At 43.0% G+C, this 16,081-nt stretch overlaps 1 protein-coding gene across 2 annotated transcripts in view; it reads right to left on the reverse strand.

Moving 5' to 3' along the window:
* Positions 1-16,033, reverse strand: part of SMG6 (SMG6 nonsense mediated mRNA decay factor) — a 249,835-nt gene extending 233,802 nt beyond the window's left edge. The window contains exons 1-6 of one of the 2 annotated variants that reach the window (XM_059150396.1): positions 15,837-16,033; positions 11,947-13,687; positions 11,207-11,399; positions 10,594-10,704; positions 7,277-7,383; positions 6,943-7,021 (exon numbers count right to left, since the gene is read on the reverse strand). In XM_059150396.1, the coding sequence (XP_059006379.1) occupies positions 6,943-7,021; positions 7,277-7,383; positions 10,594-10,704; positions 11,207-11,399; positions 11,947-13,687; positions 15,837-15,924 (2,319 nt within the window). In that variant the 5' untranslated portion in view covers positions 15,925-16,033. Of the gene's footprint in view, positions 1-6,942; positions 7,022-7,276; positions 7,384-10,593; positions 10,705-11,206; positions 11,400-11,946; positions 13,688-14,317; positions 14,409-15,836 lie in introns of those variants that run through there. The other variant, XM_059150397.1, reaches the window with a different exon arrangement.
* Positions 16,034-16,081: the final 48 nt, after the last annotated feature.

Below are 16,081 nucleotides of genomic sequence, written 5' to 3' on the forward strand. Positions count from 1 at the left end.
GTCCTGGGATCGAGTCCCACATCGGGCTCCTTGCTTGGTGGGGAGCCTGCTTCTCCCTCTGCCTCTGCCTGCCACTCTGTCTGCCTGTGCTTTCTCTCGCTTCTCTCTCTATGACAAATAAATAAATAAAATCTTAAAAAAAAAAAAATATCTACCATTATGTCTATTTATAATTCACATATCCTTTTTTAGTGGTCCAGAAAATAATGGCACATCTAATCAATTACATCACTTCTCATGAAGTCTAATTTGTATCACTGTCTACACACCTTGTGTTCTCAACACATTTTTCAGAAGAGAAACCATATCACACATTCATCAATCATAGCACCTAGCAAAGCACCATGCACAGTTTCTCACCAAATTCTTGAAATTCACTGAATAACTGATTAGTGGAGACAGAAAACCGAGAGAGTGATGTTAAAAGACAACTAGGATAAAAGGGAAACAGAAAAAGAGGGACAAAGGAAAAGAGCTTGAAAGGACCACTAATTTAGGTCAAGAGGTCTGTGAAAGAAAAATATACCAGTTTAACCAGAATGGCAAAAAGCCACTGAAGGAATCAATGAAGTTGTAAGACATTATGATCAATGCTCAAAAATCAGTTATATTTCTATATAAACAATCAGTTTATTTCTAATAAACAATCTTTAAAAGAAATTAAGAAAATAATTCTATTTACAATAGCCTTAAAAAGAATAACATACTTAGGAATAAGTTTAACCAAGGAAGTGTAAAACTTATACACTGAAAATTATAAAGCCCGGGGCGCCTGGGTGGCTCAGTGGGTTAAGCCGCTGCCTTCGGCTCAGGTCATGATCTCAGGGTCCTGGGATCGAGTCCCGCATCGGGCTCTCTGCTCGGCAGGGAGCCTGCTTCCTTCTCTCTCTCTGCCTGCCTCTCAGTGTACTTGTAATTTCTCTCTGTCAAATAAATGAGTAAAATCTTTAAAAAAAAAAAAAAAAAAAAATTATAAAGCCCGTCTGAAAGAAATTAAAGAAGACCGTAAGTCAAAAACATCTGTGTAAATACTCCCCACAGCAACTACACAGTCAATGTAATTCCTATGAAAATCCCAATGACTCGTTTTGCAGAAATGAAAAAGCTGATTTTAAAATCCATACGGAATTACAAGAAACCCCAAAGAGCCAAACTCATCTTGAAAAAGAAGAACAAAGGTGGAAAACTCATATATCCTGATTTCAAAGTTTACTACAAAGCTACAGTAATTAAAACAACGTGGTGCTGGGATAAGGATACACATACAGATCCATACAAAAGAACTGAGAGTTCAGAAACAGACCCAGGCACCAACTGATTTTCAACAAGGATCCCAAGACTATTCAATGGGGAAAGAACAACCTCTTCAACAAATGGCACTAGAAGAACTGAATATCCACATGCAAAAGAATAAAGTTGGATCCTTATTTTACACCATATGCAAAAATAAATGAAAAATGAATCAAAGAACTAAATATAAAAACTATAAAAACTCTTAGAAGAGGGGCACCTGGGTAGCTAAGTCACTTAAATGTCTAATTCTTGGTTTCTGCTCAGGTCATGATCTCATGGGTCATGAGATCGAGCCCTGCATCAGGCTCTGCGCTCAGCGGGGAGTTGTCTTGAAGATTCGCTCCCTCTTGAGGCACCTGGGTGGCTCAGTCAATTAGGCGGCTGCCTTCAGCTCAGGTCATGATCCCAAGGTCCTGGGATCAAGCCCTGCATCGGGCTCTCTGCTCGGTGGAGAGTCTGCTTCTCCTTCTCCCTCTGCCTGCCACACTGCCTACTTGTGCTCTCTATCTCTCTGTCAAATAAATAAATATTTTTAAAGATTTTTTTTAAGATTTTTTTTTACGATTTTATTTATTTACTTGACAGATAGAGATCACAAGTAAGCAGAGAGGCAGGCAGAGAAAGAGATAGAGAGGAGGAAGCAGGCTCCCTGCTGAGCAGAGAACCCGACGTGGGGCTCAATCCCAGGACCCTGAGATCATGACCTGAGCCGAAGCCGGTGGCTTTAACCCACTGAGCCACCCAGGTGCTCCGATTCTAAAGTTTATATGGAAAGGCAAAAGATCCAGAATAGCTTACACAATACTGACAAAGAAGAACATGGTCAGAAGACCGAACTACCCAACTTCATGACTTATCATAAAGCTACTGTAAACAAGAAAATGTGGTACTGGCCAAAGAGACAAACAGATTAGTGGAATGGAATAGAGAGCCCAGAAATAGACCCACACAAATACAGCTAGCTGATCTTTGACAAAGGAGGAAAGGCAATTCAATGGAAAAAGGATAATCTTTTCAACAAATGGTGTTGAAACAACTGGACATTCACGTGCAAAACAAGGAATCAATGCCACAGACCTCACATCTTTCACAACAATTAACTCAAAATGGATCTCATACCTAAATGTAAAATGTAAAACTATACAACTCCTAGAAGGTAATATAGGAGAAAATCTAGAAAACTGTGGGTTTGGTGAGGAGTTCTTAGATATCACACTAAAAGCAAAATCCACAAAAGAAAAAGTTGGTAAGTTGGATTTCATTAAAATTAAAAACTCCTGTTCTGTGCTAAATAAATGAAAAGATAAGCCACATACAGAGAAAATATTCACAAAATACATATCTAATAAAGGACTGATATTTAAAATATACTCTTAAAACTCAACAATAAAAAAACAAACAACACAATTTAAAAATGGACAAAAGATCAAAACAGACACCTCACCAAAGAAGATAAACAAATGGCAAATAAGCATATGAAAGGATACTGCAGGTCATACCTCATTAGGGAAATGCAAGTTAAAATGAGATAAGACTAGGGCGTCTGGGTGGCTCAGTGGGTTAAGCCACTGCCTTCGGCTCAGGTCGTGATCTCAGGGTCCTGGGATCTAGTCCCGCATCGGGCTCGCTGCTCAGCGGGGAGCCTGCTTCCCTCTCTCTCTCTCTCTGCCTGCCTCTCCATCTACTTGTGATTTCTCTCTGTCAAATAAATAAATAAATAAAATCTTTAAAAAAAAAAAAAAAATGAGATAAGACTACACATCTATTACAAATAACCAAAATCCAGACTACTGACAACACTAAATGCTGATGAGGATGCAGAACAACAGGAACTCTCATCCACAGCCTGTGGGAATGCAAAATGGCACAGGCACTTCTGAAGACAGTTTGGCAATTTCTTTCCTTTTTTTTTTTTAATAAAGATTTTATTTATTTATATTACAGAAAGAGATCAGAAGTAGGCATAGAGGCAGGCAGAGAGAGAGAGGGAAAAGCAAGCTCCCTGCCGAGACCGGTGCAGGGCTCAGTCCTAGGACCCTGAATCATGACCTGAGAGGAAGGCAGAGGCTTAACCCACTGTGCCACCCAGGCGCCCCTGGACGTTTCTTTCAGAACTACATACACTCACCATACAACCTGGCAATTACACTCCTTGGTATTTATCTAAATAAGATGAAAACTTATGTCCAAAGACCTGCATGCAAACATTTACAGCATTTGTATTCATAACTGCCAAAACTTGTAAACAACCCAGATGTCCTTCAATAGGAAAATGGATAAACAAACTGCGGTACATCCATACAATGAAATATTACTCAACAATAAAAAGAAAAGAGCTGTCAAATCACAAAAATAACCCTAAATGTATATTGCTAAGTGAAACAAGTGAATTTGAAAAGGCTACATACTGTATGGTTCTAAACATATGACATTCAGGAAAAGGCAAAACTAAAGACAGCAAAAATTAAGATTGCTAGAGGTTCAGGGGAATGAGGAGGGATGGACAGGTTGAACGCAGGGTATTTTTAGGACAGCAAAACTACTCTACATAATGATGAATACATGTCATTACAGATTTGTTCAAATCCATAGACTGTACAATAAAAGTGAACCCTAGTGTAAACTAGGAACTTTAGTTAGTGCTAATGTATTGATACTAGCTCATCAATAATAAACAATGTATGGGGCGCTTGGGTGGCTCAGTCATTAAGTGTCTGCCTTCAGCTCCAGTCATGAACTCAGGGTCCTGGAATCGAGTCCCACATCAGGCTACTCAGTGGGAAGCCTGCTTCTCCTTTCTCCCACTCCCCCAACTTGTGTCCCCTCTCTCACTGTGTCTCTCTCTGTCAAATAAATAAATAAAATCTTTTTTAAAAAATGCATTACACTAAAGCAAGACGTTAATGACAGGGAAAACTGACGGGGAGAAGAGCTGAGGAAGTATATGGGAAATCTCTGTACTTTCTGCTTAATTTTTCTGCAAGCCTAAAACTCATGAAGGAAGGAAGGAAGCAAGCAAGCAAGAAAGGAAGGAAGGAAAGAGAGAGAGAGGGAAGGAGGGGGGATGGGAGGGAAAGAGAAAACACTAAAGGAAAAAAAATGCCCCCAAGTGGGGAGGAAAAACCCACAGTGCAGTATCACTTTATACTTACGAGGATGGTCATACTCAAAGAAGTGAAAATGTTGGTGAGAACAGGGAGGAACAGGAACCCTTGTACATTGCTGGTGGGAATGTAAAATGGTGCAACCTCTATGAAAAAGTTTGGTGATCCCTTAAAAAGTTAAACATAGTGGGCACCTGGTGGCTCTGTCAGTTAAGCATCCAACTCTTGATTTCAGCTCAGGTCATGATCCCAGGGTCATGAGATCGAACCCCACATTGGGCTCCATGCTCAACAGAGAGTCTGCTTCTCTCCCTCTCTCTCTTTGCTTCTGCTCATCCCCCCACCAGCACGCACACTGTCTCTCTCTAAAATAAATGCATAAGTCTTAAAAAAAAAAAAAAAAAAAAAAGCTGGGGCGCCTGGGTGGCTCAGTGGGTTAAAGCCTCTGCCTTCGGCTCAGGTCATGATCCCACGGTCCTGGGATCGAGCCCCGCGTCGGCCTCTCTGCTCAGTGGGGAGTCTGCTTCCTCCTCTCTCTCTCTGCCTGCCTCTCTGCCTACTTGTGATCTCTGCCTGTCAAATAAATTAAAAAAAAAAAAAAAAAAAAAAAGCTAAATATGGAATTACCATACAACTCAGCAATTCCACTCATAGATATAGACTCAGGAGAACTGAAGACAGATATTCAAATACCTGTACTTCACAAAGCACTATTCACAGTAACTGAAAGGTGAAAACAACCAAAATGTCCAACAACTAATGAATAAAGTACAGTATATCCACACAGCGGAATATGATTTGGCCATAAAAATGAAGTACTGAGACATACAACATCATAAATGAACCTCAAAAACTTTATGCTAAATGCAAGAAGACATACATAAAAGCTCACATACTGGATGATTCCATTTATATGAAACTTTCAATAGGTATATCCTGAGACAGAAAGTAGACTAGTGGTTGCCAGAGGCTGGGAGGTAGAAGGAATGGAGAGTAAAAGGTATGGGGTTTCCCTCCGGGGTGCTGAAAATATCTCAGAATTAGATAACTAGAGTTGATGGTTGCACAATACTGTTAGTTTACTAAAGAGAATAACCAGCGAATGAAGAGGGGCACCTGGGGGTCTCAGTGGGTTAAGTGTCTGCTTTTGGCTCAGGTCATGATCTCAGGGTCCTGGGATTCCAGTACCACATCGGGCTCCTTGCTCACTAGGGAGTATGCCTCTCTCTCTACCCCTTCCCACTGTTGGTGATCTCTCTCTCCCTCTTTCTCTCTCTCTCTCTTTCTCTCTCAAATAAATAAATAAAATCTATAAAAAGAAGGCGTGAATGAAGATATTCTAGAGATGTAGAAGGAATTGTGTCGGTCAACCACACTGCTAAATCAACAATTTCAATCCATCATGAACTGTTATGAATTTCTTTAAATCTTTTATTGACTAAAAGGGAATAAAAATTTTAATTCAGGGCGCCTGGGTGGCTCAGTGTGTTAAAGCCTCTGCCTTCAGCTGTCATGATCTCAGGGTCCTGGGATCGAATCCCACATTGGGCTCTCTGCTCGGCAGGGAGGCTGCTTCCCCCGCTCTCTGCCTGCCTCTGCCTATTTGTGTCCTCTCTCTGTCAAACAAATAAATAAAATCTTTAAAAAAAATTTTAATTCAAACATTGTTTATCTGGGCAATGAAATTTTATAGCACTATGAAAACTCTGCCTGCTAAATGAGCAGATTAGCTGCTTTATACGTCAATCTTTTTTTTTTTAATATTTTATTTGTTTATTTGACAGAGATCACAAGTAGGCAGAGAGGGTGGGGGGGAAGCAGGCTCCCTGCTGAGCAGAGAGCCTAATGTGGGGCTCGATCCCGGGACCCTGGGACCATGACCCAAGCCAAAGGCAGAGCCTTTAACCCACTGAGCCACCCAGGTGCCCCTACGTCAATCTTTAATGTCTACCATTGACCTTCCCCCCTTCAATTCAGCTTCCTTATGAGGGTCTGTTATCAGCTCCCAAGGTTCTCTGTTAGAGGCATATTTAGCGGAGTTTGATAAGATCTAGGAAGATATTAATTTGGCACCAAGTGCTTCTGCTAAGAAGTCTCCTTAAGTGAAAACTTAAGGGAATAATCTGGGGAAAAGAAGTAAGGATCTCACTGGTTAGGGTCAATTAGGACTTTAAGGAAAAGTGGTTAAGGGAGCCTTATTTTCCTTCTGGAAATGAATAACCTCATTCAACCAGATAGGGAAGGAAAGCAAGACAAGAGTCAGAGCAGAAGCCTTGGTCAAAAACAAAGAGTGGTGTTTGGCTGGAGCATGAGTATTCTTAGAACTTCAGTGCAATGAAACAGGATGAAGCACAGGTTCAACCGGAGTAAGGAATCACTGACAACTCACTTCTGAAAGTAACAGGAATGTGAGGATGGCAGGAAAGGGTATTTTTTTAAGTTTAGTTGTTCAGAGAATTCAAGCTCTAGGAGCTGACACTATCAAATTCCATTCTTTCTAAGACACTGCCTGCAAAATACTTCCCCTGTCCATAGGATTGCTTACCGTATACACTGCCAGCAGAGCCAACTGGTTATAGGGGCGCCCATTCTTGGGAGCAATATGCTGGGCCTTTAGGTACCAACTGGAATAGAAAAACAGTAAAAAATGCTAGCTCCACATCAACGCTTTCCCATTTCACTACCTCATAGCCCTAACTGCTTAAGACATAAGCTGGAGTGTTAGATATAATGCTGGAGTGGTAAAGCCTGATTACAAAGCCCAATAGGGACACCTGTAGGACCTTCCAGATGAAAGGCGCTCGGTGGCCCATTGCTCTTAATAGGGCTTAGCTTAATGCCACAAGGAAAGAGAAGCAATGAATAAGAGGCAAAAGTACCTGCGTGCTTTCCCGTAGTTTGCTGTGTCATTGGCTTGTTCCCGATACCTAGCGATATCTCCTTGGCAAATCATACATCGCTGGGCACTGATCAAAGCATATTTTACCTTCAGAAAAAACGATCAGTTAGTAGTGTACCCAGGAAACTCTAATGTCAACCCCAAAGGACAAGGATAGGATCAAGGTGACAGAACAGCATTAATAAGGCACTAGTCAACGGGGCGCCTGTGTGGCTCAGTGGGTTAAGCCTCTACCTTCGGTTCAGGTCATGATCTCAGGGTCCTGGGATCGAGCCCTGCATCAGACTCTCTGCTCAGCGGGGAGCCTGCTTCCCTCTCTCTCTCTCTGCCTGCCTCTCTGCCTACTTGTTATCTCTATCTGTCAAATAAATAAATAAATAAGATCTTAAAAAAAAAAAAAATAAGGCACTAGTCATTCTCAACAAAGTAAAAAGTTTTCAGTCTAAACTTGCCTAGCGAAAAACAGCCAACGATGTGATGCAAATTTTAATGAGAAAGAAGGCAGAAAAGAGGAGGTCATTCTTATTTCAAGTCCCAGATAAACAGAGAAAACATTCTGAAACCTGGAAACCAGGAAACCTAACTCTCTATTTAAGAGTTGTGTGATCTTCTGTGGGTCTTTAGAACTGTTTTTGGGACTCAAGTTTCTTCATCTGAATATAAAAATGCATACTCCATAGGGTAAGTGAAGAGAATAAGTGCTAAATACTTCACAAATTATAAAGTGATATACAAATACTAAAACAACTGTTGATTCTGTTATTTTCCTGCCTCACTATAGTCTCTCTCTCCTCAACCTATTAGTATCACTGCACTGTGTTACTGCACTACATTCACTTTGCAAAACAGTAACAATTACCTAAAATGGTAACACAGTTACCCTTTACCAAACACCTACAAGACTGTCAGTCCCTGAGTAGTTCTCTCTCCCTCTCTATACTTCTGTTTTCTCAATAATGGGCTTGGCATCTGTCCCTCCATGAGAAAACAACAGAGTAGACCCTTAACAATCCCAAGACATGTATCCAAAAAAAAAACAAAAACAAAAAAAAAAAAAACAAAAAAACCCTTACAGAACATCACCTCATAACGTGCAATTCCACTCCACACAAGAAATTAACACATCACTGAATAAAGAACAAAGCTTCAGAGAGAAGTAGATACTGTCCCTGAGGAAGGCTTATCTACTAGCTAAATAGCCACTGCACATCAACCTCCTAATACATAACAAACATGTGCCTCAGCAAAGTTCTATACTACTACAAGCCATATACCTTCAGAGCCTCGACTATTCCACACATTCTCTGAATGAACACCAAGAACACTTGCAGTTAGCTGATAAAGGAACCAAGAAAACAGATTGTTTCCATCCTACAGCACTCTGCTATCTCAATGGGGGGGAGTGGGGGAGCCAAATTCCACCAAAGGCTCTCCACTATCCTTCGGAAGAAGTCCCAGATGATCTAGCTTCTGGTCACCTCTGCAGCACCACTTCCCCCCTCTCTTTCTGCACCTCAGTTAGACTAGACTTTTCTTGGTCTCCCTAACACACCATGCTCTTTCCCACTTCAGGACCTGCACATATACTACTTCCTCTCCATAGAATGTTCTAGCATCTTCCTATACACCTTCACCTGGCTAACAGCTCAGGTCTTCAGCCCCAGCTTAACCATGACTTCCTCAGTCTTCCATGATTCTCTAAACCTCTTTACCTTATACCCCCATCATGACATCCTTTGCAGAAGTCACTGCATCTGCAATTACTAATCCACCATCTGTACTCACCCCTAAGCAAACTCTAAACTCTAAGAGCTGGGATCATGGCTTTCTTATTTCACAATGAATTATGTGTCCTAGAAAGACACATGGCACGTAGGAGGGTCTTAATAAATACCTGTTGATTAGTAACAGAGTTTGTGCACAGCAACCATTAGGAACAGAAAGTCAAGAGGAAGTCTCTGCTTCATAAATCACACACCTTTCTCTTATGAATCTTTAACCTCTCCCCTTCCCCTGACCCTTTCCTCTCAATGTATAAATATGCTTAAGCCTCTTCCAGGTTAAACACAAACTCCTCTTGACACTATATACTCTTTTAACTATCTTTCCTCCTTGCCTTCACAGCCAAGATTCTTAAAAGAATATTCTATATTACTCCCTTCATTGTATGTACTGTCCCACATTTCATTCTCTGCAAACTGTCTTCTATTCTCTCCAACAGAAATTAATTGTGATAAACTCATCCAATCCAATGGACACTTTCAGTAATCTCAGCATTCAAAGATTCTACGGCACCTGACAATTCTACCCACCACTACCTTGAAATTTCATTCCCCCACCCCCAATCTCTGGCTGACAGGATAGGGCCTTCTGCTTCAACTATCACTTATATACTGATGACTTCTGAATCTATAGAACCAGCTTAGCTCTTTCCCCTGAGCTTCAAAAAAAACAGGATATTCATCCATTCATTTTCAAGTTCATACATTTACGCACAGCCAAAACTGAACTAACCTCTTCCTCCCAGCCACTCTCCTAGGCTACAAACTGGGAGATGATCTCGACTCCTTATGCCTCCTATCTCACCATTCACACAAATCAGCCAGCAACTCAATTCTATTTCCCTTACATCTTTTCAATTTGTCTCTTTTCCACCTTCACTACCTCTACCTTAGTTCAGGCCCACAACCTGACTCTCCTACCTCCACTCTTGCCCAAATTCATTCATTTGCCAGTGACTGGTTCTAAGAAAAAATCTATGCTATCCTTTTAGTGAAAATCAAGCCATGGCTCCTCACTGCTTTCAGAATAAAGTCCAAACTCTTCAGTATGGCATACAAAAGTTCTAACTTCAGCATACAAACTCTTCAGTATGGCATACAAAAGATCTAACCCTTTCAACTTCATTAGTTTTACCTCCTACAACAGGCCAACTCCACATTACAAAAACCAACATACTGAACTTCTTACACTTTCCAACAAGGCCCGATTCTCTCTTGCTGTGCCCTGTACTACCCCTTATACTCCTCGCCAGGTTTCAAGACTCAACAGTCTCTCAGAAGTCTCCCTTGACTCCACCAGTCTGAATCAGGGTCACTTCATTCTATACCCCTTCCACGCTGTATATATAACATTACCATAGTACTTAATACATGATAATTGCTGGTTTAACTGGTCTGTACCCCCACTGGATTGTGTCTTTCATTCTGTATCCTCAACACCTAGTGTAGTACCTAGCACATAACACTAGACAAATGATTACTAAATGGATGATTAAAGATAAAGAAGGGGGCTTACTGTCTTGCGTAATGGCTTGCTGCGAATGGCAAGACCATCCATGTAGTCCTCCAGTTTGAACTTGTAAGTAACCTGCAGCTTCTGAAGCAAACTATCAAAGAAGTCACTACCCTATAAAGACAAAAAATAAGAAAAAGCTGAATCAGACTGTTCTGATCCAATTTACCCACCAGAAACTAGGACAGATAACCTGTCCACAGTTCGGCTAATGTTCAGCCACCCCATGTAAAGAGAGGCATACACAGTATTTAGTGGTCACCAACTAAACACAAAACAAATTCATAGCATAAGCCCCTCCATGGTTTTAAAAATATGCGTGCATGCACATGCATGCACACACACCCACACACACCATACACACTTTCTCTCCCCCCAGCCACCCACCCCTAAACAAGACATTCAGAAAATTTCCAAGCTCAGAACTAACTCCAATTGCCAATAAGTTATGGTCGCAAGGAAGCAACAGGGCAGGTTAGGCCCAAATCCAAGAAAAGAGCATCAAGTTTTTTGTCAATGTTCTGCTATACATCATCATTATTTCAGGTGATAAAAACCCATCACAGCTACAGAATGCTAAAGCCTTTATCCTGAGGACAAAAAGATGATGGTTTACCTCATCCAAGAGCTCCAAAAGTCTGTTCCGAATCTGCTCAGGGTTCTCAACATTCGGATCCTTGAGAAGCTGCCTGAACTTCTCAATCACCTGATAGAAAGCATTCTTCCACAGGATCTGATCCACATTCTGATTATCAGAGAACTCAATATCTAATAGGATACAGCGCTCATATAGCTGCAGCAGTTCAGCTCTGGAATAAAATACATGCAACTTCTAGCTCCGAATACACCACAAGAAAGGCTAGACCCAAGATCTGAGCTTCTTGCAAATTAAACACCTTCCTTGGCAGGAAATCCAAAATGTCACCAGGTATAATACTCACGTGACTTTTCATTCTGCACAGCAGAAATGTCATTCTAAAGACGGTTATGTCTAGGAAAGTAGTTTTTCCCCATATGTCTCTACCTAAATTTAACAGCTGAAATAAGATCTTCACCACAAGTTATATGTTGTTCACTTCTTGGCATTCTGGAAAGTCGTTCCTTTTCCATTTCCAGATTCCATGTTCTCTTAAAAAATTTTTTTCTTAAAGAAAGAGTGGGAAGCATAATCATTTCTAAGACTAGAAATAAAATTTTCTGTTCTTTTTCCAAAGCCCCTTCCTTACAAAAATCAGTATGAAAGGGATTTAATACCCAGTGCCTTCCCAAAGAAGTTTCTACGTTCCTCAGCCACAGGAGCCTATACACCTCCAGCTTATCCCCACTTCCCTCTAGCCAGGATGGGACACAGCATACCTGAGTTGAGCCATCTTCTCCAGGCCCTCAGGACTGATCCGGTCCCTGGAGAGCAGGTTGCTGAGCTGCAGTTCCTGGTTGTCAGCCACCCGGAGAAGCCTATGCAGCTCCTGCTGCTGCATGTTCCTCATGTGCTGTTCCATCTCCTCAGGACTCATGGTGCTGGCAGGGAGAGGGCCACAAACGTACTGTCCTGATGCAGTTGGGTAGCCTGGGTAGTAAGTCCCAGGGTACACACCATTCGTAGGACCCACAGGGTACTGCAGAGGGCTGTAGCCAGTATAAGGATACTGAGAGGCAGGGCCTGGTGTCCGCGGGTAATAATAGGGGTTGTCAGAGTTTTGAAACTTATAGTAAGATGCTTGGGCCTGGCGGGAATCACCCCAAGAGGTAGGGCTGACTTCATCATCAGTGTCTAAGAAATGTAGCTGGGGTGTCTGGCTCTTTAGAGCAGGTTTCTGATCAGGATTGTTTGGGTCCCATAATCGTCGAGTGGTGCCTCCTCGGCCCCAACTCCGAGATCCCTTACTACCAGATCCAAATAAAAGCCGAGGTCCCAAAGGTGCAGATTCTGGAGAACCTGCTGAACTGACAGATAGGGTGGTATGGGCAGGCAGAATCAGAATGCCACGTCCACGGCCTCGAAGTTCTTGTTTCAGGTTTTTGGATTCCTGCTTCTCAGAGCCTTTGCCCCCACTGCTTAAGCCTTTGTCAGGCTTTATCCTATCCACATCCTCTCTGGATGATCTCACCATGGGGGAATCTTTGTTCATGGTTTCTGCATCAAAGGTAACACGGAGAGTGCCTCGATTTTCTTTCCCATTGCTTTTCTGCTCTCCCTCCCCACGGCCAGACCAGCTTCTTTCTAAATGTTTCTTCCTTTCCGAGCTCCTCCTGGGTCCATCAGGCTCATCAATTCTGTCCTCATCTAAAGAATCAGTTGAAGACATAGATACTTGCTTCTTCAGTCGTGGCCTCTCCTTGGCCCGATCCTGTCGGCGGCGACGACATCCAGTATCGATTGGGCCAGCCCCCTCAGCACTGTTGTTGCTGCCCGCAGAGCTGGTACTACAAGTGCGGTAGCGGTTCCTTCGTTTGTCTGAGCGGGAGTAGCGTTTTGCAGAACCTGGCTTCCCCTGTGCCAGGTCATCAGTCACTTTCTTTATCCCCTCCCCCTTCTCAATCCTCTTTCCTTTTTCTCCCTTTATAGCCCTTACTCTGTCACCATTTAGGCTCTTCTCTGCCTCATCTTTGTCTGGTTTATTCACAACCTCCTCTTTCACATTTCCCCGATACTCATCTTCTTCTACTCTCAGTTGCTCCACCTGGTTGAGGATTTCTTCCTCACCCACCCTGTTAGTTGCTTCTTTGGAAAGAGCCTGCAAACGCCTTCCAGGCTGGTAGATCTGCATGTCAGGTTTCTTTGTTCTTTTGATAATTCTTAGACTTCGATCCTCTTGTCCAGAAGTCCTAGGAAAGGACTCCTGTGTCCCAACAGTTTCAGGGTCTACGGGACCATTTTGATGTTGGTTATCCAGTTCCCTGCAGACGTCTTTAATGAGCTGGGTACCATTTCCAACAGCAGAGGAATCTCTATCATTAACAATTTCATCCTTAAATTCATCACTCCCAGAAGGTTCCTTGATTTTAGGTTTGTTCCTCAGTCGGGAAAGACCAGGCTTATAGATTTCCAGATCTGGGCGCCGGTTATCTCTGCGCTGCCTGGGCTCCTTCATGTTTTCTATGATGTTCGAGAGATGTTGGGAAGAAATAGGTAGAAGAAAAGAAAAAAGGGGAGGGAAGGAAAGAAAGAAAAAAAAAAAACTGTCATTCTGCTTAAGTAACAGAAAAGCCAAGCAAGAATAACACATTGAAATGCTAATATTGGCGAACATGGGAGGAAATTTTTGAAGAAGCAGAAATTCTAGTAGGTTTACAGTATTTGTTTACCAACTGGCAAGGCTAAGGACTTCATTATGTTATCACTATCTACACTTGGATTAGGGAAATAGGAAAAACAACAACAAAAAATACTCTCCTGTGTTACCCAAGTCATATCCAGGTATCCAAGACCCCAAATACCTTATCATTGCCAGAATAAAAGATATCTAACTATTTAAGCATCAGACTGCTCTCTGCTATGGAGTTCTTGGATCCATTTTAGTTTTTTCTTCTAGTGCTTCTAACTTTTTTCAAGGGTGGCAAAGCCCATTTTAACATAGTAGTAGTTGGGGGTAAAGAAGAAAAAGAGGGGTATGTACAACAATCCACAGTTCTGGACATATCTGGGAGAAAAAATGTGCAACTCCAGTCTCTGAACTTGGCCAGGACAATCCTCTTCTTTTAGGACACCAACTGCCCAAACACATACCTCTTGTTGAAGCAAACAGGAAGCAGTTCCTTTCACATTCTTCAACTCCACTCATGCTCATCAACTCTCTAACAGCAACCAACAGTCATTCCAAGGAAATACTGCTCAGACTATCATCATTAGAATACTGCGACTAACTGCTACTATGATGTGGAATATGAGAAGGAAAAAGTTCCATAAAGGAGCTTTCTCTGGAGGATGATGGAAGTATTGTGACATGCTCCCAAAATACCAAGGACTGCAGTATTTAAAAATAAGGGTGCAGGACTTTCGAAACTACTCTTCCAGGCTCCCTAAACTTACTGAATGACAAATAAGCAAGTATCTATTTTTTGTATTTGTTACCTTTGCCTATTAAGGGAAGAGACAACTACAAATAGCCATGAAACTTGTCAATAGGAAACTGACAGGAATTAGTGAAATTAGAGTACTCAAAACAGAATGCTTTATAAAATCCTAGTACTGTTCTATAAACAATACAAACAAGCCCATTACAGAAATAAATAATATCCTCCAGCATTTAACTCATAGGTGTAACAAAACAGAAAGCAAAAACACAAAAACCCCTGAAGTTTAAGATACTGCTTCAGTGTTTTCAAAAGCTTAAAAGACTATTTCATCAAGTATGAATAAAAGTAAAGCAGCTTACCTCCAGAATAACTAACCCTCAAGAGCCTTTGTAACTTAGGTGAGAGGTGGGGAGGAGGAAGAGAAAAGCTACTACTATTCAGAGCAGAGGGAGAAAACACCCTGAATAATCCCATTCAAACGACCAATGAAAGTCAATTTCACAGACTTTGGCCACAAGCCTGCAGAAGCACAACTATCATTCTACACAATTCCACCACCCCACAAAGGAGAGATGATATACTAGAATCTTCCTTGGAGCTTTCCTGGCGTAGATGGAGACTTTAATTTGCAAGATGAACAGTCTCTCTGATAAACACTGCTCCCACACATGCCAAGGGCAAACCAGAGTAGAGTGAGCTCTCTACCGGAGGTCCTGGATCCCTCCGGTGGCGCAGCCTTCAGAACCCTGTCTTGGAGAAAAAGTTCGGCAAGGAAGTCTCAAGCTGTTCAATCTTTCTCCTCAATTTCCCCAGTTCCTTAAACAGATGACAAGAAAGGCATGAGGACGATTCCTCTGGGAACGACACATCCCAGGGCCTCCCCCAGTCCTCAGCACCCACTCCCTATCTCGTCTCCTGACGAGTGGGAATCCACAAACTGGTCTGAGAAGGTTGGGGCAATGGGGAACAGTCACCTTCGCGGTGAGAAAGGGGGCGGAGGCAGGAACTCGGGTCGGGCTCTCCCGGAGGGCGCCGGGGTTGGCAGAGCTCAATCCTACACTGGCCCTAGGGCTGGTGGGGCGGCCAGGGACCGCCCCCGACCCCCGCCCCCAATGCTGGGGGAAGGGGCGGGGGCTCAAGAGCGCCGCGGACTGAGCTGGGAGGAGGCAGAGGAGGAGAGGGAGGCGGGGCGGGCAGGCCCAACCCAGGAGCTGGGCGGCGCGACTCACCTCTGCTCCCGGCCTGCGGAGCCAGAGCGGCCAGGATCCCTCGCAGCTCCGACGCGGAGATCCGGACACGCTCCAACCCCTCCGCCATCTTCGCAGCTGCTGCTACAGCTGCAGCCACTCCGCCACCGCCGCGCGCAGCCAGGAAACCACGACGGACGGGCGGCGCGCGCGCTTACCCACCTCCCACCCGTGTCCCCGCCCCCTCCCGCCTTCCTCCCCTAACGACGGTGGCCGCACTGGGAGGA

This window comes from Mustela lutreola, chromosome 15, assembly GCF_030435805.1.
Source record: "Mustela lutreola isolate mMusLut2 chromosome 15, mMusLut2.pri, whole genome shotgun sequence".
Taxonomy (NCBI): domain Eukaryota; kingdom Metazoa; phylum Chordata; class Mammalia; order Carnivora; family Mustelidae; genus Mustela; species Mustela lutreola.